At 53.8% G+C, this 21,730-nt stretch overlaps 1 protein-coding gene across 10 annotated transcripts in view; it reads left to right on the top strand.

The window, feature by feature from the left end:
* The window catches only part of DLG5 (discs large MAGUK scaffold protein 5), a 119,806-nt gene that overhangs the window by 76,859 nt on the left and 21,217 nt on the right, over window positions 1-21,730 (top strand). For 5 of the 10 annotated variants that reach the window (XM_072756346.1, XM_072756347.1, XM_072756344.1 and 2 more), the window contains 13 exons: window positions 4,109-4,293; window positions 5,755-5,880; window positions 8,940-9,072; window positions 9,517-9,644; window positions 10,286-10,461; window positions 10,846-10,949; window positions 14,215-14,307; window positions 16,011-17,030; window positions 17,780-17,903; window positions 18,223-18,367; window positions 19,726-19,838; window positions 20,473-20,562; window positions 20,876-21,026. In XM_072756346.1, coding sequence (XP_072612447.1) covers window positions 4,109-4,293; window positions 5,755-5,880; window positions 8,940-9,072; window positions 9,517-9,644; window positions 10,286-10,461; window positions 10,846-10,949; window positions 14,215-14,307; window positions 16,011-17,030; window positions 17,780-17,903; window positions 18,223-18,367; window positions 19,726-19,838; window positions 20,473-20,562; window positions 20,876-21,026 — 2,588 coding nt within the window. Of the gene's footprint in view, window positions 1-4,105; window positions 4,294-5,754; window positions 5,881-8,939; window positions 9,073-9,516; window positions 9,645-10,285; window positions 10,462-10,845; window positions 10,950-14,214; window positions 14,308-16,010; window positions 17,031-17,779; window positions 17,904-18,222; window positions 18,368-19,725; window positions 19,839-20,472; window positions 20,563-20,875; window positions 21,027-21,730 lie in introns of all 10 variants that reach the window. The other 5 variants (XM_072756340.1, XM_072756343.1, XM_072756341.1 and 2 more) reach the window with 1 other exon arrangement.

Here is a 21,730-nt window from a genome sequence, read left to right as displayed (position 1 = left end):
AGGTGAGCCCTGCTGGGGCTCGTGTGAGCTCGTGGATTTGCTGTTTGAGGTTCCCTTCCCGTTCTGTTGTGTGTGGCTTCGCTTAGAACTGCTGAACTGATCACAGCTGACTTTTTCCCACTGAAAGAGTCCTCTGCTCCTGCCCCTCCATTCTCCTGCTCTGCAGGTCAGGATGTAGCCTTCGAGACTGGTCTGTGAGGAGCAAAAAGCAAGGTGTTAATGGTCAGACAGGTAGGTGGGGGCAGCGTGCGTTACATGGTTGTGGCCAGAGCCCTCCAGATGGAGCACGGGCAGGGCTGCCACCCGAGGGGTGGCCGGGACTCTGAGTCTCTCTGCAGATAGGGATGCAGAGATGTCCTGGTGGTGCAGGGGGCCGTGGGCATGCAAGGGGCAAGGGCTCGTCCTGGAGGAGATGCACTCCTCAGTCACGGGTCCTCTGGCCTCTCTGGGCCTCAGTTTCCTCTACAAAATGTACATGAGAGCAGTGCCTCACAGGGTAGTTGTTTACTTTGTCATTAAGATCATCACGCCCATCATCCTGATCCTACTGCCCTGTTAGGACCTGTGTGAACCCTAGGACGTTGTTTTTATAGGCAAAAGTGGGCCAAATAAGAGCGATTTCATACGACGGACGGGAGTGAGACTTCTCCAGACCTCGAAGGCGAAAGCCTCATGAAAAGGACTACCTGCTTTGATGAAACCTTTGTAAGGGCACGATGAGGGAGGTTTTAATAAGCAAAGGTCGTGGACTAGAACTTGGTCATTGTCCTAGAGAAACCATCCCCTCATTTTCACAATGCTGGTATCTGAATTATTGGGGAAAATGTCGCTACTAAATAAGAAAACAAAACGGTGAAGAAGCAAACTTTGAGTCAGTTGCTAAAGGGAACCGTCCAGGAGAACGTGTGACCCGCCGAGAGGGGGTCGGACTGCAGCGCCCTGGTTCCGGGGTTGACTGGCTTCCCTCAGTCTGTCGACCCCGCTCCCCTGCCCTAGCACTCAGTGTCCTGGCTCCTGGGCCTTCGCAGGGGGCATTGGCTGGGTGTCAAGCGTGCCTGTCAGCTGAGGCAGGAATCTCTTCTAGGCACTGTTCCGAGTCAGCAGGCTGGAGAGAAGCCCCGCTCCCACCCAGCGCCTTCCAGAGCTGGAACCCTCGGCTCCTGCGGCTGAGTTTGGCCACTCAGAGCACACCTGCCGGAGGAGGCCGGTCGTGGCCTTGGCCTCTGGCCCTGAGGTGTGGTGGGAGCGCCTTCCCTCCCAGGCCTGACCAGTGCTGGGGTCCGTGGAGGCTGGCCTGGGGCCCGCTGCCTCCCTGATCGCAGGACTCTGCTCGTTGCGCTCAGCGGAGGAGGTGGTGCCCTTTCTTCCCACAGACTCTGTTCTCTGCCCCCTCCCCTCCCCTGTGGTCCCCTCTCTCTCCCCTCTCACTGCCCTCCTCTTCTCTGGAGTGCTCTGTGGCGAAGAGGGCTTCGGGGGCCCATCTGCGTCCTGGCCCGGCCTGGCTGTGCCCTCTCCCCGCGTCCCCCCCTGCACGGGCACGTCCATGGGAGCTCCGTTGCGGGCCACCGTCGTGGCCCCTGGGCGCAGGAACTGCCCGGCCGGCTGGTCTCCACTGCTGGGGAGCCTGGGCCCGCCAGGTGACAAGAGCCCGAGCTCCCGTCTGCCCGTAGGAAGGCCAGTGTGCTCGCTCAGCGGGGAGCTCCCCCCCGTCCTCGCCTTCCTGCCGCCCCTGAGGCAGCTGCGGCTCTGATGTCCTATGCGGTCGGTGGCGCTGAGCTCGGGCCCGCCCGGGGGCCAGAGTGGAGCCGTGTGAGGGAGGAGGTGCTGTCGGGGCGAAGGACGGCCTTCTGAGAGCTCGGAGGCTATGAACCCCCGCCCAGGTGGGAGCCACGGGTCGCTCAGGAGCACCTTCCTCTCCCAGCACCCCCGCGTGCCTCCGCGGGGTCTGGCTTGTGGGCTTTGTGCCTGGGCCGAGTGAGTGACTCGGGAAAACCAGTCCCTCTTGTCCCGAGCCAGTGGCCCCAGGTCACCCAGGGCCAAAAGGAGGTCTTGGGTGGTGCCCTTGCAGGTGAAGACCAGTGGCTGGGAGAAAGCACAGTGTAGAGGGCCTGGGGGGGCCTGGTGCTTCCTGGGCCCCAAGCATCCTCGTCAGTGTTAGCACAGGATCACACCGAGGGACCTTTCAGATACCTCACCGTTCTTCTCCCCTGTGGGTACAACGAGGTCTCGTACTTCTCGTGTTCTTCATATGGAAGCAGTGTTCCTAGAGTGAATTCATTTTGCAGACCTAACCGCGGGGGGAGAGGGTAGGAGCTGCCCAGCCGTCAGTGCTGGCCTGTCGTGTCTCCCGGTCCTCATCTGGAGACGGTTGTCCAGGGCAAAGTGGAAAGGCCTTGCAGTGAAACCACATGTACTACAGTGTTTTGTTTTGTTTTTAAAGATTTTACTTATTTATTCATGAGAGAGAGAGAGAGAGACAGACAGGCAGAGGGAGAAGCAGGCTCCATGCAGGGAGCCCGATATGGGACTCGATTCTGGGACCCCAGGGTCACACCCTGAGCCAAAGGCAGACGCTCAACCCCTGAGCCACCCAGGCGTCCCCAGTAACACAGTTCAAATGTAAAACTATATTAATATATTATAAAACATCAAGTAAAATGTAACTTTAAATAAATGCTATCATTAAACCTATTCCTTATTATAATAAGTCCTTGATGCGTTTAACAGTAGTAATTGGTCTTTAAAAAATAGCAAAGTAAACAGATCCTCCCCACGGCATGAAAGTGGGAAAAAATCAAAACGGAAATTATTGGAATTGATCTCGGAAAATGTGAGGTGTGAGCCAAGGTATACTTTCTGTGCAGACTTTAGTCTTGACTCTGTACTTGAGAGATGAGCGGGGCCTGTGAGCTGACCCTGTGTGTTTTCCTCTGTCTCATCCTCCTGTCTTGGCTGAACCTTTGAGGTCTTTTCGAACGTGTCTTAGCCGAGGTAGCATGTCCAGCTCCGCGTGGACGGCGAGCCGTGGTTCAGCAGAGGCCTGTTTGTCTTCCTTGCCCCTGCTGCTCAGAGGTGGGGATTCCTGGCGCAGATGCAGCGCCACCTGCCCCTCTTGTGTCCTGTCTGTGTTTTGTTTCTGAAAGCCTTTGAGCTGCGGCGGGAATTCCCCCTGCGGTAGACACTCACTCTGTCATTTCCCCCCCGTGTCGTCTAAGGATTATCGGGGTGCAGAGGGAGCTTTTTCTACAAGTGCTTCCAAGACTTTGATTCAAAACAGTAGCAGAGCATGTAATGCTTTGGGGAGGTGTCAAGGTGCAACTGCTTCAGATTTCAGCTTTTTTAAACAAACTGAGACACACAGGACTTCTCCAGCAAAAACACTGGGGTATTTTCAGATTTAAAAATAACTCTGGGGCACCTGGGTGGCTCAGTTGGGTAGTCGTCTGCCTCCGGCTCAGGTCATAGTCCCAGGGTCCTGTGATCGAGCCCCACTTGGGGCTCCCTGCTCAGTGAGGTGTCTGCTCCTCCCTTTCCCCCCACCCCTCCCCTCTGCTGTGCTCTCTCTCACGCTCTCTCTCTTTCAAATAAATAAATAAAATCTTAAAACTATAACTCCATATGCTAGAGCACAAAAATGAGTATTGCCGACACAGGGGGTTGGGAATAATCATGATTGACGTTTGCACCTTTCACTGCATTCAGGGTTGCCTCGTTATGTTTTGACGGGAGAGCTCTGTAGAGAGACAAGGTGGGTTGTCAAAGGTATGAGCCATGCAGTGGCAGGGAGGAGCCTGGAACAAGCCCTCCGGGGGAGGTAGGCCACCTGGGCCACTGAGATGGAGGCTGAGGAGGGGCTGGGTTCTGGTCCAGGCTCTGTGGGCCACGGTTGCTAGGTTTCTTGAGTGTGGCTGTGGGACATGTAGTCACGGGGGGGGGGGGGGGGGGCGTGGTGCAGGTGCAGCAGGGGTGTGTTGGGATGAGCTCAGGCTAGGATCCTATGTTTCCTTCCATCCAGCTCCTGAGGGTTCAGCCCCTGCACCAGCTAGAGGGCACTTCTGGGCCAGGAGGCTCAGTAACCACCCCTCTGCTCACCCCTTGATCCCAGCAGATCAAAGACACGGTGACAATGGATGCCGGGAGAGCCAACAAGGAGGCTGATCTCCTTCGAAAGCAGTGCAAGGCTCTGTGCCAGGAGCTGAAGGAAGCCCTCCAGGAGGCGGATGTGGCCAAGTGCCGGCGGGACTGGGCCTTCCAGGAGCGGGACAAGATCGTGGCAGAGCGGGATAGTATCCGGTACAGGGAACCCCTGGCCTGGAGCGGGCTCCAGTCTCCCCATGACGCACTGGGTCTGTGGGGAGGGTCAGAATCACTTGCCACGTGTCCAGGTGAGGTGAGAGTGGCTTCTGTTCCTCTCTTCTCACCTGGGGTGATGGCCCAGCCTTGCTTCATAGCGTTCGAAGTGTCCATTATGTCTCTGCTTCCCATTTTATTTCAACCTACGTGTCTGCGTGTGCACCGTGTCTGGATGAGACCCTCCCCCTGCCGTGGGGAGGCACAAAGACGGGTTTTTTTTCCTTAGGGGGACCTCTGATGAAACGGACATGTCAAAAATGTGTTCTTTCAGTTGGTATTCTCTGGGCACTACTGTGTGCCAGGATCTTAGGTCCCTCGGACAAGGAGACCCTGGGAGAGAAACAGCCTCCAAGTCTCCCGGGCGGGGCCGCCCAGCACTGTGGGGACCCCAGGCAGCTTTGTCAGACAGGGCAGCAGGGGAGGGCCATGATATGGTGAATCCCAGGGTCACAGTCAGAGCTGTGATGGGGGCATGCAGGGCACGGGGGCACAGCTGGGGCAGGCGTGGACTTGGGAGTCACAGGAGAGGCCGCTGATGGGGGTTCCTGATGGCAGGCGGTGAGGGCCTCAAAAGGGACACCCTGCAGGGTAGCCTTGATTCTTGGCTGGGGTAGAGCCATGAGGGGCTGTGGTGGTGCTTGTGGTGACTTGGTCATTGAGAGTTTCAGAAAGATCCCTTGTGGTGGTCGGGAGGAGAGACTGCTCCCTACCAAGGCTAGTCAGGAGGTGAGGGTTCAGGGTGGAGGGGATTAGGGGCCATGCAGACATGGGGACCAGTCCTTAGGGGCCGTCCAGTGGCAGGGTACAGTTCTGGAGGTGGCCCAGGGCACATGCTCCCCTGCTGCCAGGTCAGCTGTCCCTACTTTCTCTGTGAATGACTGACGTGGTCCTTCGGTGGGGAGTTGTCAGGCCCGCACTTTGCACCTGCCCAGAGCTCAGGGCTGCAGAGATGCATGAGGCATGGTTTCTATACAAGTAGGGGGGCTCAGTCTAGTTGTGGGGTTGGGGACAGCTCTAAAAGGCCTGCATGTGGGTAGATAGGAAGCATGTGGTAGGTGCTGGGATACAGAGGCCTGCCAGGCGGGCTGGGGCTGGGGCTGGGGGTGGGGCATTCACTGAGGCACACTGAGGGCGAAGCAGTGGGGTGAGCACTGGACGTTCAGAACCCATTGCCCAGTAACTGTGGAGATGTCTCGTTTCCTGGCCCTTGGTGTCTTCTCTGTCCCTCGATGGGGTTGGCCCGGGTGGCCTCACCTCTGGACTCCCAAGCACTCCTTCAGTGCATTTGGAGGCCAGGCAGGCACCGGGGTATTTGGGGGCCAGGGCCACAGTCCACTGCAGGCCGTGAGTCCTCTGCCCTCTGCCCCTCACGGTGACCTTGGCCTCCGTCTTCCCCACCAGGACGCTCTGTGACAACCTGAGGCGGGAGCGGGACCGGGCGGTGAGCGAGCTGGCTGAAGCTCTGCGCAGCCTGGACGACACTCGCAAGCAGAAGAATGATGTCAGCCGTGAGCTCAAGGAGCTCAAGTACGCCGGGGGGAGGGGGGGAGCGCCTGCCCGCTGTGAGCTTGCATCTGGGGGTGTGGTGGGCCCTCTCCTACCAGGGCAAGGCCGGCCTGCGTGCCACCTGGCTGTCTGTCCCTTCACCCCGCTTCACTCCATCCGTCCGTAGAATGGGTGTGAATGCTGCGTCCATGCTGAGAGTTCATTAGAAATTCTTAGACCATCACAGAAGACGAGAGCCCTTTGGTGAGCACGTGGAGGTGGGCAGGTACCGTGTGCAAAGGCACGCAGGAAGGAAGGTCTCTGTTCATAGGCAGTCCATTTGGAGACAGGGCAAGTGGGTACTATCCGTCTGTCCATCCATCCATCCATCCATCCATCCATCCATCCATCCCCTCTCTACCTCATTCATTCACCAACTCTGCAAGCATGTACTGAGTGGCTGCTCTGGATGGGCTGGGCCTGTGGGAAGCACTGGGGAAGCCACTAAACTGTGGACCAGGTCTCTGCCCGTGGGGCTCCCAGCACACAGGAGGAGACAGGCCACAGGCAGGCCCTCCAGCGACAGCTCTGTGAACAAAGCCCTGACATGGTGACACAGTGTTTGGAAAGCCGTCACCACGTGGCAGTTCGTTCTGCCTGTGGGCTTCAGATGCCCGCTCGGAAGAGACTGCCTGGGGTGTCAGCCTCCCCCTCAGTATGGCACTGCACCCAGGATTGTGACTTGAGACGTGGTGACCCTAAGCAGTGGCCTTAAACTACAAAGATCAGAGTTAACCAGAGAGATTGGCGGAAGCCCGAAGCTGTCCCTGCAGGTAGCAGCGGACTCTCCTGAGAAGCAGTGGCTCTCAGTGCAGATGGTGATGAGGGCGGGGAGGAGAGGGCGTGCAGGTGCAAGCCTCGCGAGCCGCAAGCCGGAGCAGCGCCTTTCAGCCAGAGTGACAGCCTCCCCTCACTCCCCCATCAGTAACTCTAACATGAGCCACCCAGCTTCAGTTACTCGATAAAAACACGGAATCTCTCAGGCTCAAGTGCTCTAAAGAAAATCTTGGGCTAAGAGGCAAAGTGACACACTCTCTCCAGGGACCCACCTTGGGTCTAACAAGTGATGGAATCAAATTAGGGTAAAGTCTGGCCCCTGGGGGCTTGAGCGGGGAAGGAAGTTTTACATTTTAATGGAGCTGAAATTGCCTGGAACTTCTGAGAAAGTTGAATTCCATTAGTTTGTTCAGCACGTCTGAATCTGTACCTCCTCTTTGTTAATGCTCTCTAGCCAGTGCTGGGGCGGAGGCCGAGTTACTGCCCAGAAGGCCCGGGTCTGCAGAGGCCGCACACCTGCCCCAGGGGGTTCTGAGAGATGAGCCAGTGCAGCAGCGTCAAACACAGAGCTCGGGCAGCCCTGGTGGCTGGTGGCTCAGCGGTTTAGCGCCGCCTGCAGCCCGGGGTGTGATCCTGGAAACCCGGGATCGAGTCCCACATCGGGCTCCCTACATGGAGCCTGCTTCTCCTTCCGCCTGTGTCTCTGCCTCTCTCTCTTTCTCTCTGTGTCTCTTGTGAATAAATAAATAAAATCTTAAAACAAAACAAAACACAGAGCTCCAGGCTGCACAGGGCTGGTGGGAGCCATGTCCCAGGAAGGAGGCTCTGGGGGCTCTGCCCTGAGGCTAAGTAGCATTCTGGAGCTGGCCCGTGAGAGCACAGCCCAGATGGAAGCGTGGACCTGCGAGCTTGTCCACTTGAGCAGGAACCAGGAAGAGGTCATGAGTGTGCCCGGAGCCCAGAGGGTAGCGTTGATGAGATGGAAAGGTCATCGGGGCATGGGTTTTAGGACCAGAGGTGTCAGGTGTAAGTTGCTAGGTGTTGGTACCAGGTTTCTGGATCTTTCTTCAATCTCCTGACTGGGTCTTTCTGAGAGCTTAAGTTTTTTTTTTTTTTTTTAATTTATTTATTTATTTATTTATTTATTTTTAATTATGATAGTCACAGAGAGAGAGAGGCAGAACCACAGGCGGAGGGAGAAGCAGGCTCCATGCACCGGGAGCCCGACGTGGGATTCGATCCCGGGTCTCCAGGATCGCGCCCCGGGCCAAAGGCAGGCGCCAAACCGCTGCGCCACCCAGGGATCCCGAGCTTAAGTTTTTTAATCAAGTCCCATTTACTGATTCTTAATTTTTAATTTTTAATGGATTGTATGGTTTCTAAGAACCCTTAACCTTAATGCTACATCTCAAAGATATTTTCCCTTGAAACATGTTACAGCTTTACCTTTTACATTCCAATCTGTGATATGTTTTGAGCTGATTTCTATGTAAGTCCTCGTGTCTTCAGATTTTTGCCGGGCGTGCAGGTACTCCAGCATCGCTGGTTGAATGCTATCCTTTGTCTACTGAAGTACTTTGGTCTCTCTTGTACTTTGTGGGGTATTTCTGGATTTTTCATTCTGTCCCAGTGATCTCTATGTCTGTCTTCCTGGCAATTCCATACAGTCGTGATTTCTGTAGCTATAGGAAACATCTTAAAATCGAGCAGAGTCATTCCTCCCACTTAATTTTTCACTTTCTTTCTTCCTTTTTTTTTTTTTTTTAAGATTTTATTTATTTATTCATGAGAAACACAGAAAGTCAGGGACATAGGCGGAGAGAGAAGCAAGCTCCATGCAGGGAGCCCGATGTGGGACTTGATCCCAGGACCCCAAGGTCATGACCTGAGCTGAAGGCAGATGCTCAACCGCTGAGCCATCCAGGCGTCCTAGTTTTTCACTTTCGAAATTGTTCTAGCTCTTCTAATTCCTTACCTTTCTTTCCCTACTCATTTTTGAATAGTCTTGGCCATATCCACAAAAAGTCTTGCTGGCATTTCCTGAGGAATTGCATAAAGCCTCTGGATAAATTTGGGAAGACTTGGGCCTTTTTTTTTAAAACCTCTATATCCAAGAAGCTCTGGCATGCTGCTCCAGAAGCATGGCATGAAGTATGAGAGCACAAGAAGCCCCATTGAGCCTTTGTGGTGACCTTCCGAGCTGGGACTGGGGCGAGCTGCTTCCCCTCCCAGGGGACTGTCGCCATGGCCCTCTCTGTTCCTAGGGAGCAGATGGAATCCCAGTTGGAAAAGGAGGCCCGGTTCCGGCAGCTGATGGCCCACAGCTCCCACGACTCGGCCATCGACACAGATTCCATGGAGTGGGAAACAGAAGTTGTGGAGTTCGAAAGGGAGACGGTGAGCTGCCTCCATGCCTTTTCTCGCCTGCTCTGCTGACTCTGGGCAGGGGTGGGAGACGGTAGCCCCCTTGTGGGGTTCCCCAGGGTCATGGCTGTCAGTTTTGAAGCTTCGGCTTCCCTTCCTGCCGGAGCACACGCATCCTTTCGCTGTGGTTGTCCAAGCTGGCTCATGGCAGGTTGGTCCCTGTGGCCTCTCCAGCAGCAGATGCTGGCCCCGCACGTGGAGGGCGAAGGGCAGAGCAGAGCCCTGCTGCAGGGACGTGTGTCTGCAGTGGCTGGAAGGGGCAGATGGCAGCTGCCCCCGGGCTTCGTCCTGGGGACTGAGCGCCCCGTCCGACCTGGTGAAGGGCCAGTCCTCATGGTGGCCAGTGGCCTGAGCTTTAAGAGTGGGATATTTCTAATCACTGCTTTGTAAAGTGTGTGGCTGCTGTTCTTTTGACAGGAGGATATTGACTTGAAAGCACTTGGGTTCGATATGGCGGAAGGTGTGAATGAGCCTTGTTTGCCTGGGGACTGTGGGATATTTGTCACTAAAGTGGACAAAGGAAGCATTGCTGATGGCCGCTTACGGTAAGGGTTGAGGAGGCCCAGGCTCTGGAGGGAGGGGGCCCCTCTGACCCTTTGTGAGAGAGCCAGGTGGCAGTTAACTGAGCACACCCTGCGGTCTGAGGGAGGGACTGGCAGTCTCAGGCCTGCAGGCTCCACTCCTAACATCCTTCTGGGAGGAGACTGATTCACGGGAGCCCGTGAGTCTGATCTTTGCACAGGCCTCTGGTACCACGCTTCGCCTCTCTAGGTAGGAGAGGGCTCAGGCGGTATGTGCCCGAGCGTGGGGTGTTGTGACATCGCGTGTTTGTTCCGTGAAAGAGTAACGATAATAAAGTACTATTTGCTAAGTACTGGTTTAAGCACTGTGTATAATCATTTCATTAATCTTTAAAATCCTATGAGGTACTGTAGTGCTAATTGCCTCATTTTACAGGTGAGGACACTGAGGTCCAGAGGAGGTAGGGCACACAGCTAGTATGTGGTAAAGCCAGAATTTGCACGCAGGCAGTCTGGGTGTAGCCATTTGACCCTTCCCGAAGAGGCCACCTTGTATGTGGGGCACCCGCTTTCTGGCACTTGCCTCCCCCAAACTGTAGCGATGGGGCCTGCCCCCCTGGCCCCAAGGCCTGTGTGGGCCCTGACCTGGCTGTGCTGCTCCTCAGGGTCAATGACTGGCTGCTGAGAATCAACGACGTGGACCTCATCAACAAGGACAAGAAGCAGGCCATCAAAGCCCTCCTCAATGGGGAGGGGGCCATCAACATGGTTGTGCGGCGGAGGAAGTCTCTGGGCGGGAAGGTGATCACACCACTGCACATCAACCTGAGTGGACAGAAAGGTAGTGGGCCCGCAGACGCAGGCAGGGCGCCTCCCACAGCAGGGCACCCCTTCCTTGTGCAGAGGGGATATGTGCGTTTTCAGGTGTGTTGCTTCAGAGGCATCGATGCTGCTTAAATGTAGCATGGGTGCCTCCCTGGCAGGGGGCCCCCTGGGGCCTGGGTCTTGCTGGTCTCCAAGTGTTTGATTCCCTGGAGCAGACATGACTGAGCCCCGGGGTGGTCTGCCAACCTGGCCTGGGTGCTGGGACTGACAGGTTGCAATTGGCTAACGTGCCCCTCATAAGTTTGTCTTACAGAGATGAGGTGGGACAACCAGAGGGCCATGTGACCGGGGCAGGGATTAACTGGGCACTGCCTGTGTCTGCCCTCTGTGGTTTTCATAGACAGCGGCATCAGTCTGGAGAATGGAGTGTATGCTGCCGCTGTGGTGCCTGGAAGCCCAGCCGCCAAAGAGGGGTCCCTCGCTGTGGGAGACAGGATTGTGGCGGTAAGCCTCAGGCCCGGAGCTGTCTGCCCCATGTGGACGGTTAGAGGATGTCTGGGCGGTGGAACACAAAGTAGTGATTGGAGTTTCTATGTTTGCCTTGTTCTCTAATGTGAACAAACATTTTTTTTGTCTGACGGTGTGTTACTAATTTATAGTAGAAAATAGGAAATATGAAGGAAATAAGAATCCCTCTTATTGCTACCACCTACAGATAACCTTCATGAACAATTTGAAATGTATTTCTCTAGAGCCTTTATTCCACACACGAATGTGTATTTACATCAAGGTTTTCTTTATTTTTTTTTTAAGATTTACATGAGAGAGAGAGCACACACGTGCATTTGTGAGAGGGTGTGCACATGGGCGGAGGGGCAGGAGAGAGTCTCAAGCAGATTCCCCACTGAGCGTGGAGCCTGACGCGGGGCTCAGTCTCATGACCCATGAAATCACGACCTGAGCTGAAACCAAAAGTCGGATGTTTAACCAGCTGAGCCACCTAGGCATCCCTATTTATACCAGTTTTAAAAAGAAGATATCTGTATGTGGTTTTTAATTAATTTTTTGTATGATTTTTAAACATTTTGTAATTAAACCTTAGATCCATTTATTTTTATATTTACTTTTTAATCACCAGAGTAAGACTTACATGCCATAAAATATTCATTCAATACAAAAATATGTGAAGTGGTAATCCCCACTTTTCCCCTTTAATCCTGTCCCTGGAGAAAACAAATCCCTGCCCCCAGTTGCAAGAAGTGCTTCTAGCCAGACCATGAGTGCTCATACAAATCGACATACACAGATAAAGCTTCCTGGGTTTTGTTTGCTTTTTAAGATATAAATAGTGGGATCAGCCTGCTATTCCACATCATGGATATATGGATATCTTTCCAAAGTGAGCCTCATTATGTTTATCAACCTCGTGGTGATCTGTAGTTGAAAGCTTCCCTCCTTGTGCACGTAACACGTTGTCTTCAGTTTCCGCCATTGCAGATAGTCTTGCCATAAACTTCATGTGTCCCTTTTGGGGACACCAAATGGCATCCCTGGTGACCAAGCCCCCAAAATGCTGTGAGATTACTGAGTCTAAATTAGTATTTCTAACTGACTCATTAAAGCTGATGTCACACCCTTTCCCCCAGCACGCACACAAAATCCCAGTTGTACAGAAGCACACACGACAAACATGTGTCCCTCCCACTTTTTCCTTCCTTCCTTCCTCCCTTCATTCTGTTTTCCCCCAGATGGGATCATAATATACTCAGCTGCTAACCTCATCTTTTATGTCACACAGTGTGCCCTGGAGGGTTCTTCCACAGGGATCATGTCAGTAATTGCATATTCCTTCGTGGCAGCAAGTCAAGCTGTTAACCGGTTCCCCCGGTGGACAGTCAGGTCATCTTTGCTTCTACAAGCAGTGCTGTAAGGCCGCTGCTACATCCCTCCACAGAGACCCACAGGAATGTGCGGGGGATGATTGCTGGATCAGTGGGCACCAGCATTTAATATTTGACATGATCTTTCCCCGTGTGGTCAAAGAAATCATGGTATTTTTGATCCTACCTGTGGTGTGTGAGGGACCTCATTGCTTCCCATCTTTGCCAATGTTTTTCAGATTTGGGGGGATGTCAGAATCTGAAAGCAATATGGCCATTTTGAAAAATTTTAAGATGTGGAAAAGTTGGGGCACCTGGGTGTCTCAGTAGTTTAAGCGTTTGCCTTCGGCTCAGGTCATGATCCCCGGGGTCCTGGGATTGAGCCCCACATAGGGCTCCCTGCTCAGCGGGGAGCCTCCTTCTCCCTCTCCCTCTGCAGCTCCCCCTGCTTGATCTTTCTGTCTCTCAAATAAATAGATATAATCTTTAAAAAGATGTGGAAAAGTTATAAAGAAAAGAACTACCAAATTAATCCATCACTCCAAAATAATCACTCTGCCTATTTTGATTTTTTTTGACTTTTGGTTTTGAAATAGAGAAATAATTCAGTTGTGACATTAAATAAATAATATTGAAAAATAGATAAAGTGGTGAAGATAGTGCAGGGAGGTCCTATGTGCCCTTCATGCAGTTTCCTCTAAAGGTTACATTTTACATGACTAAATAATATCGAAACCGGGTGGTTGATACGGGAACTGTGTGTGTGTGTGTGTGTGTGTGTGTGTGTGTGTAGTTCTACGTCATTTTATTATCACGTTTTAAGTAACAGCAACAAAAAAATTAAGATATAGCGCTGTTCCACTGGCACAAAGGTCTTTCCCGTGTGACCCCTCTATAGGAATATCCACAACTCTGTCCTCCAACCCTCTTCCTTAACGCTTGGCAGCCAGTTTGCTCCATCTGTATAATCTTGTCATCTCGAGGACATTCCATAAGTTGAATCATATGGTATGTGTCCTTTTGGGATTAGCTGTTCCACCCAGCATGCTGCCATGAGACCCATCAGGTGTTCAGGGTCCCGTTAGCGTGTTTTTCTTGACGCTATATTTTCTTGACGCAGTATTCCGTGGTCTGGGTGCATCCCAGTCTAACCATTCACTGTCATGGATACACTTATTTAAAAGAGTGGAACATATTAGTGAGAAATGTGGACAGAGGTTCAGGCCTAAGAGATTATGAGAATCTTCACGAACAGTGATGATACCGTCTCATCTCACATGACACCTCACAGTTTACAAAGGCCTTCCACACCATGATCTCATTTTTATTTATTTTTTTAAGATTTTATTTATTTGAGAGAGAGAGAGCACGCGCGAGAGAGAACACAAGCAAGGGAGAGAGGGAGAAACAGGGCAGGAACCCAATGCGGGACTTGACCCCAGGACCTTGGGATTATGACCTGAGTTGAAGACAGATGCTTAACTGACTGAGCCACCCAGGCGCCCCACCATGATCTCATTTTTAAGTCTTCAGACCTGGGGGGCAGATGTGTTTGTTTATCTTCCACTCTGTGCGTGAAGCAGTTCTGAGCCCTAGTCAGCACCTTGCATGGTGGGCAGCAGCAAAGCCTGGCTGCCCCCCTGGGGTGCTTGGTGTTCTGGTCCCAGTTACACAAGCACCTGCCCCTAGTATGATTTTAAGGCTGTGTGTTTTCTTTGCCTCAGATGCCCCTTTACTGGATTTCTCAGGCTTTCCTGGGGAAGGGCTTTCTCTCCTTTGCCAGCTCTAGACTTGGGCACTCTATAGAAGAACCAGGCCCACTGTCCAGAACAGACTGGCAGAGACGCTGACCCAGTGGTGGGCCTGACAGGCTCTCTGTCTGGTCCTAGATCAATGGCATTGCACTGGACAACAAATCTCTGAATGAGTGTGAATCTCTGCTGCGGAGCTGCCAGGACTCCCTGACCCTCTCCCTCCTGAAGGTAAGGGCCCCCACCCAACACCGGCTCTGCTCTCATCGGCTGTGGGGCAGGCAAGGCCTCAGCTCCGTATACCTGAGCTGCTACTCAGCATTGCTGGGAGTCCTTGAAAACAAGGTATTGATTTATAAAGTGCAGGGTGTGCATGAATCCTGACTGGATCCTGGTTTAAAAACCAAAACAAGACATGAAGGACATTTTGAGGACAGTGGTGTACATTTGAATCTGAACTCAGTAGTTATTTTTCCTGGGTACAGTGATGGTATTGGGGTTAAAGGGCCAAATGGCCTTATTTGGGGGAAGTACATGGTAAGGTTTTTAGGGGTGAGATGTCATAATGTTTAAGTTACTTCCAAATGCTCTGCAGTGTAGATAGAGAACAGACAATTTGGTAAAATATTGTTGACTCTAAATGGTGGGTTTATGGACATTTATTGAACTTTTCTCTCAACTTTTATACATAGTTGAAAGGATTTATGATAGAAGGTTGAGAAAAATAGGCCCACTCACTTCATTAAGAGATGTTTTTAAAAATTAATGATCTTAAAATTAACAGACTTTTTGGGAGCAGTTTTAGATACAGAAAAGGTGAGCTAGTTCAAGAGTTCTCATCCAAGCCCTCTGCTCTGCTTCCCCTGCTCTTAGCAGCTTACGTTGGCGGGGTTCATTTGTTACAATCAATGAGGTAGTATCAATGTAATATGTTTTTATAAAGTTTATTAATTTTTTAGTAATCTCTACACCCAGCTGGGGCCCCCGAGATCAAGAGTCACGGGCTCCCCCAACCGAGCCAGCTGGGTGCCCCTATAATAGTATTGAAGTCCATAGTTGACAGGAGGAGTCACTCTTGGTGTTGTACATCCTATGGTTCAGACAAGTGTATCCACCATCATAGTATCATACAGACTAGTTTCACTGCCCTAAGAATCTTCTGAGTTCCACCTTTCCTCCCCGTTTCCCCCAAGTCCCTGCAGCCACTGATCTTTCTACAGTCTCCATAGTGCTGCCTTTTCTGGGATGTCACAGTTGGGATCACGCAGTATGTGGCCATTTTGAATTGGCTTCTTCCAATTCAAAGGAATTATGCATTCCTTGTGCATAGTAATATGCATTTAAGCTTTCTTCCTGTCATTTTGTGGCTTGATAGCTCATTTCTCTTTGTTGCTGTATGATTTAAAATCCTATGAATGTACTACAAGATAGATATTTTTTTAATCTTTACTTTTTTTATTTTTTAAAAGTTTTTTTTATTCATTCATGAGAGACACAGAAAGAGAGGCAAAGACACAGGCAGAGGGAGAAGCAGGCTCCCCTGTGGGGACCCTGATGTGGAACTCGATCCTGGGACCCCAGGATTATGCCCTGAGCTGAAGGCAGGTGCAAAACCGCTAAGCCACCCGAGCATCCCTTTACTTTTTTATTTAACTATTTTATTAAAATGTAGGCAGGGCATTGTGCAGGCAGCTGCAGATGGTGCTTGAAGTCTCTCCTGTGGTTCATGGTGGCCAGGGCCATGAGAGAGCCTCGCCGGTCAGGGACAGGCGTGCACGCATGTGTGTGCGCGTGCATGTGCATGGGGCCAGCTGTCTTTGGGGTGTGTGTGGACTGTTGCTGACCCTCACTTCCCCTGCAGGGACCGCATTCGGTGGTGGTGCTAGTTCTGTGGCCTTCCTCCCTGTTTCTCACTCTCTGCCGTCCCCACATAGGTGTTCCCTCAGAGCTCCTCCTGGAGTGGCCAGAACATCTTTGAAAATATCAAGGACTCTGATAAGATGCTGAGTTTCCGAGCCCATGGCCCCGAGGTCCAGGCTCAGAATAAACGGAGCTTGTTGCAGCACAATAACTCCACGCAGACGGACATCTTCTACGCAGACAGGCTGGAGGACAGGCGGGAGCTGGGTCCCCCGGGAGGCAGCAGCTCTTTCCTGCACAAGCCGTTTCCTGGGGGACCCTTCCCGGTCTCCCCCCAGGCCTGTCCCAGCGCCTCTGAGCGCAGCCTGAGCTCCTTCCGCTCAGACGCCTCTGGGGAGCGTGGCTATGGGCTGCTGGATGTGCGCAGCCGGCGACCCCTGCTGCCCTTCGAGACTGAGGTGGGCCCCTGCGGGGCGGCCGAGGCCCCCCTGGATAAGGCTGACCCCGAGGGCTCCAACAGCGGCGGGACCTGGCCCAAGGCGGTGCTCGGCTCCGCGGCAGGGCCCGAGAAGCTCTCTGTTTATAAGAAGCCAAAGCAAAGGAAGTCCATCTTCGACCCTAACACTTTCAAACGTCCTCAGACTCCCCCCAAAATAGATTACCTGCTCCCTGGCCCTGGGTCTGCTCACTCCCCCCAGCCCTCTAAGAGGGTGGGGCCTCTGACGCCCCCGAAACCTCCCAGGAGGAGCGACTCCATTAAGTTCCAGCACAGACTGGAAACCAGTTCCGAGTCCGAGGCCACTCTGGTGGGCAGCTCCCCATCCACCAGCCCCCCAAGCGCACTGCCCCCTGACGTGGATCCTGGGGAACCCACGCACACCTCACCCCCTCGCAAAGGCAGGGTCCGCATTGCTTCCAGCTACTACCCTGAAGGGGATGGGGACTCCTCCTACCTGCCCGCCAAGAAGTCCTGTGACGGGGACCTCACCTCCCAGAAGATGGATGAGCTGGGGCAGAAGCGCCGTCGTCCAAAGTCTGCTCCTAGCTTTCGGCCCAAGCTGGCTCCAGTAGTGATTCCTGCTCAGTTCCTGGAGGTAGGGCTCCGTCTGGGGGTGGGGGCGGGAGCGTGGGGAGGGGTCCTGAGCTGGTGTCCCCAGCCTGGTGCTGAGCCCTGAGCACGCACCCAAGGAAAGGGGAGCGGGCTGGTTGGTGGATGCCGGCAGGAAGGAGCCGTCCTCAGGAGATTGGAAAGGGATGTGGGGGGTAAACATGTCAATGGGCGTATGATGCCTAGACAGGAACACTTTCTTGGGTGTGGTGTCTGATTTGCTTTCTCATCAAGAAGCATTTGAACTTGTACAACAAAAGCAGGTGACCTGGACCTGCCTGGCAGGATGTGGGGAGCCGCGATAGCACCTGTGACTCTGTTGGCCGGTAGCAGGAGGCGGCTGGCTTGTTTCTGTGGGTGCTGTAGTCATTTCCAGGTGGAAGAAATTGCTCTGAGCTGGAGAACAAATCCGTGCTACTCTCTGCAGGCAAAGACCCTCACACAGCCATGCAAGTTTGGAGGAGCAGTTCTATATATGTGCCTGATGGCCTCATGCATCCTACCTCCTGTGCATAATTTACTTGAGAGAACAGGTTCTTTCTCTGTGGTTTTCTTCCAGAGTAGTTTTGAAGGAATTTCTTCCCTTCCAGGTATGTAAGGCAACATGAATGGGCAGTGACCTCCCTGACTGTCCCGTCACGTGTCCCACTGGGAGAGCTAGTGTTTAGGGCACAGGCTTGCAGACACCTGTGCATTTCCACTTCCAGCCACTGTCTCTTGTCTTTGGTCCTGCAGGAACAGAAGTGCATCCCGGCCAGTGGAGAGCTCTGCCCAGAGCTCCAGGAATGGTCCCCGTACTCACCAGGGCACTCCAGCCGGCACAGCAACCCCCCATTGTACCCTGGCAGGGCATCTGTGGGTGAGTCGTTGGGCGGCGAGGAGGGTTCATGCTGGCCTCGCAGGGCTGCTGGTCCCAGGGAGAGCGGAGGCAGTCATTTCAAGGTGCCTCTGTGTGTCCTCAGCCCAGAGGTCCAAAGAACGAGCAGTGGCTGCCCTGTCTGGGATGTTCAGTCTCATATCAGGGACATTACTTAGCTTCTCAGAGCACCTTCTTCCCACTGCAGCCTGGGAAATAGGAAGCAGTAAAGTGAGTTCCTCCATTGTACAGGTGGAGAAAGCCACTAGCTTGCATAGGCCTGGGGCTGTGGGATGATTGTTCTTACCCAGCCCATTTCTAGGCACCGTTCCCCGGAGTATGACCCCGAGCACCACTGTGAGTTCCATCCTAAGGAACCCCATCTACACCGTGCGGAGCCACCGGGTCGGCCCCTGCAGCTCCCCACCTGTGCCCAGAGAGGTCGGCCCCCAGGGTTTGCATCCCAGGTATGTGAAGTCAGCCCACACCTCCCTGCACCCTGGCTGGCCAGGCCCACGTGCACATACAGCCACTGGTGCATAAAGTGGTCTGCAGGCAGAGAGTGTCCTTGCGAGGCCGAGAAGGGGCTGATTAGAGCCGCACTGGGGCCCCAGGAAAAGTGAAGTCTGAGGATGCTCTCTTCATGCACCAGCACGGAGCTTATAAAGGTAGAGAGAGAGAGAGAGAGAGAGAGAGAGAAATGGCAGCTGGTGCTTAAGTGCTCACATGCCAGACAGTGTACTGGGACCTTTGTAAACCTCATCTCATTTAAGGCCACAGCAACCCCGTGAGCACTGTTGTCTCCGTTTTGTGGATGAGGAGACTGAGCCTTAAAAGGTGAATGGGCTGGCTCAAGGTCATTCATTCATTCAGTCAGTCATTGCAAGTTCTAACTGGGCACCTACTATGTAGCATGGACTGTCGTAGTTCCAGGGGGGATATACAGTGGAGGACGTAATCAGTGAGCTGCTTCTCATGGGATGTTTATGTCTGAGTGTGGGAGGCAGATAAGAAGAGTGAACAGAGGGGGTACTGGGTGGTGCTGAGTAGCTCTGAAGGCTGCAGCAAAGGGCGACCAGCTAGGTTGCGACTTGGAAGAGGGTGAAGAGTGGACTGGGTGGAGGGGAGGGCCCATGGAAGAGGGGAAGAGGGGAATGCTACCGAGATCAGGAGGCTGAGAGCCAGCTGCACAAGAGCTAGGTGGAGTCCCCAGGAAGGCAGGCGTGGGAGCCACAGCCCAGACCCCTGGGAACAGTCGGGAGCTTGGCCCAGGTGCCGTGAGTCAGGTGGAGAGCACAGGTTGTAGGGCACAGATCCTACGGCCATGATGCAGAGGTTGGGTTTTTGTTAGTCTAGGCTTTAGGTGGGGAAGAGATGTCTCATTACGCAGCGAGAAAAGGGCATCACTGGGTCTGATTGTAGACCCACCCGAGATGGGTGAAGCCTGGGCTCTGCGCTCCACTGTTCTTGGCAGCTGGCCTGAGTGAGGTGTGCAGGTCCCTGTCCATCCAGCCTCTCCCGCCCATCCTGGAGAAGAGGCTCCACTTCTCTGGGCCCCGGGTTCAGGGCCTGTTTTTCCCGGTGGAAGCCCTTGCTCCTGGTGAGGCCAGTCCCAGTCCAGGGCTGAAGTAGGTATGCCACTCCTCTACCTGCACAGCCCTTTCTCTGTGGGCGGGACCCTCGTTGGATGCTGCCTCTGAGCATGGCAGTCTGCTGTCCCCAGCTACTGGCAGGTGGCTTCTGTGGGCTCCGGGAGGCCTTGGCCCAGGCTGCCTCTAGCCCTGGTCTTCCTCCTAAGCACCTCACTTATGTGGTTCTCTTGCAGCGTCCAGCACCAGGGACGCTTGAGCCTGGACCTGAGCCACAGGTCTGGCAGCGACTACTCAGATATGAGAGCCTCCCACGGGTCCAACTCTCTGCCCTCCAGCGCCCGCCTCGGTAATGATGCCACTAGAGCCTTCTCACTGTAGTGGGGTACTAGCCTTGTTTCCCTCTCCACCTCCATCCTCATGGCCCCACCTCCATATGGCCTGCCCACACAGGCCCTTCCCTGCTTCCATGGCAGGGTGGCCCCATGCTGCCCAGAGTGCGTCTCCTTCGGCCTCTGTGTCTTTTAGGCTTTCCCGGCAGGCATACGGTTGTTCCAGGGAACTCCTTGGCCCACAAGCCTCACTCCCTGTCTCTGAGCCTGTCAGTGATTCTGGGGGTTTCTGTTCACTTGTGAGGAATGCAGCCCAGAGGCAGAGACTAGCAGTTACCTGATAAAGAGACTCAGGTGGCACCGCTTCCAGCCACTTGGGGTGGAGGCAGGCAGTCCCCTCTGTCACTTGGGGGCTAGGGTGAGATTTGTGTGACCCTGTTCTGTCCAGGCCTGCACGGTTCACTCAGATAACCGGGTGTTGAGCATCTGCTTTTCTTGACCATTTCACACATAGGCCCCCTCGGGGAGAAGTGGCAGGGCCTGCTTTGCACTTGTTGTGACTGCCTCTTCCCTAAGAGGCACTGACGTGGTGAGGGACTGAGGGTGGTGTTTATACCAGGCCTGAAGTTTTGTCCCCTCATGGCATCATAGGGTCTTCAAGCAACTTGCAGTTCAAGGCGGAACGCATTAAAATCCCGTCAACGCCAAGATACCCTCGGTCCGTTGTGGGCTCCGATAGAGGTGAGAACTCACACCCCGTCCTCGCCTGCTGGCTTGCTCTGGCCTTGTCCTGCAGCGTCTGGGTGCAGTGCGTAACCTCTTCCTCACCTCAGCCAGGCTGTGTGTGCTGGGTGAGCCCAGGCTCAGGCCTGGCGATGTGGGGCTAGACTAGGTAGAAAGGCCACATGGAGCCCGGCATCTGAATTCAAGGCCCTACAGTGTGGCCAAGGCGTGGAGCCACATTCCTGGATTGCATCTCCGTCTTGGCCTGGGCCACAAGGGAACAGAGATGTGAGATCGCAAAGCCCAAGTTGCTTTGCACCTTTCCTGGCAGGTTCGTTGTCGCATTCGGAATGCAGCACGCCTCCACAGTCACCCCTAAACATCGACACCCTGTCCTCCTGTAGCCAGTCCCAGACCTCAGCCTCCACGTTGCCCAGAATTGCCGTCAACCCTGCGGCCCTCGGGGAACGGAGGAAGGACAGGTGAGCATGCCTGGGCGTCTGTACCATGGGCACGGCAATGGGCGACACATCCCTACAGTAGGCCGGGGCTTGGTGGAGGGAAGGGGCCTTGCTGGTAGAAGAAGCAGGCGCGTGGGAGGATTCCAACTGAGTCAATGCCAGGGTGAGACTGCTCTGCTTGGGGTCACTTGGCATTCTCTGGCGTGCTGCCCAGCCTTTTACCAGGACGCCCTGCAGGTGATGGTGCCAGGAGGTGGGGTGCCCATAGACGGTGAGGTGAGGAGCAGGCTGGGCTCCTGCTGCAGAAGGTCCATGGGAGGTCCACGGGAGGGCTGAGCTGCAGCAATGACGCTGGGGACCACCTGGTGGTGAAGATGTGGTGGCACCATGCGCTGTTTCCCTGGCCCTGGATTAAGCACTTTCCATGTGAAAAGTTGTGAAATCCTCACAGCGACCCATGAGCATCATCGTCGTCATCATCATCATCATCGTCCTCAGTTATCTTTTACAGATAAGGAAACTGAGGCCAGAGAGTTGGAGTAACTGGTCTAGGTCACATGCCTGGGACTGGGCTGCCTTCCTTAGAATCAGGGCTCATTCTTATTCTTTGCTTTCTGGCTCCAGAACACACCTGTACCACTTGTCCCCTCCCAAGCTGTGTATCGTGAAATAAAACATGCATAGAAAAAAAGTATGTGAAGCGTAAGAGTGTGGCTTAGCCTTGT

Source organism: Vulpes vulpes, chromosome 4 (assembly GCF_048418805.1).
Source record: "Vulpes vulpes isolate BD-2025 chromosome 4, VulVul3, whole genome shotgun sequence".
Classification (NCBI taxonomy): Eukaryota; Metazoa; Chordata; class Mammalia; order Carnivora; family Canidae; genus Vulpes; species Vulpes vulpes.
The sequence above is the reverse complement of the archived record's forward strand: the minus strand, read 5'-3'. Positions and strand labels throughout refer to the sequence as shown.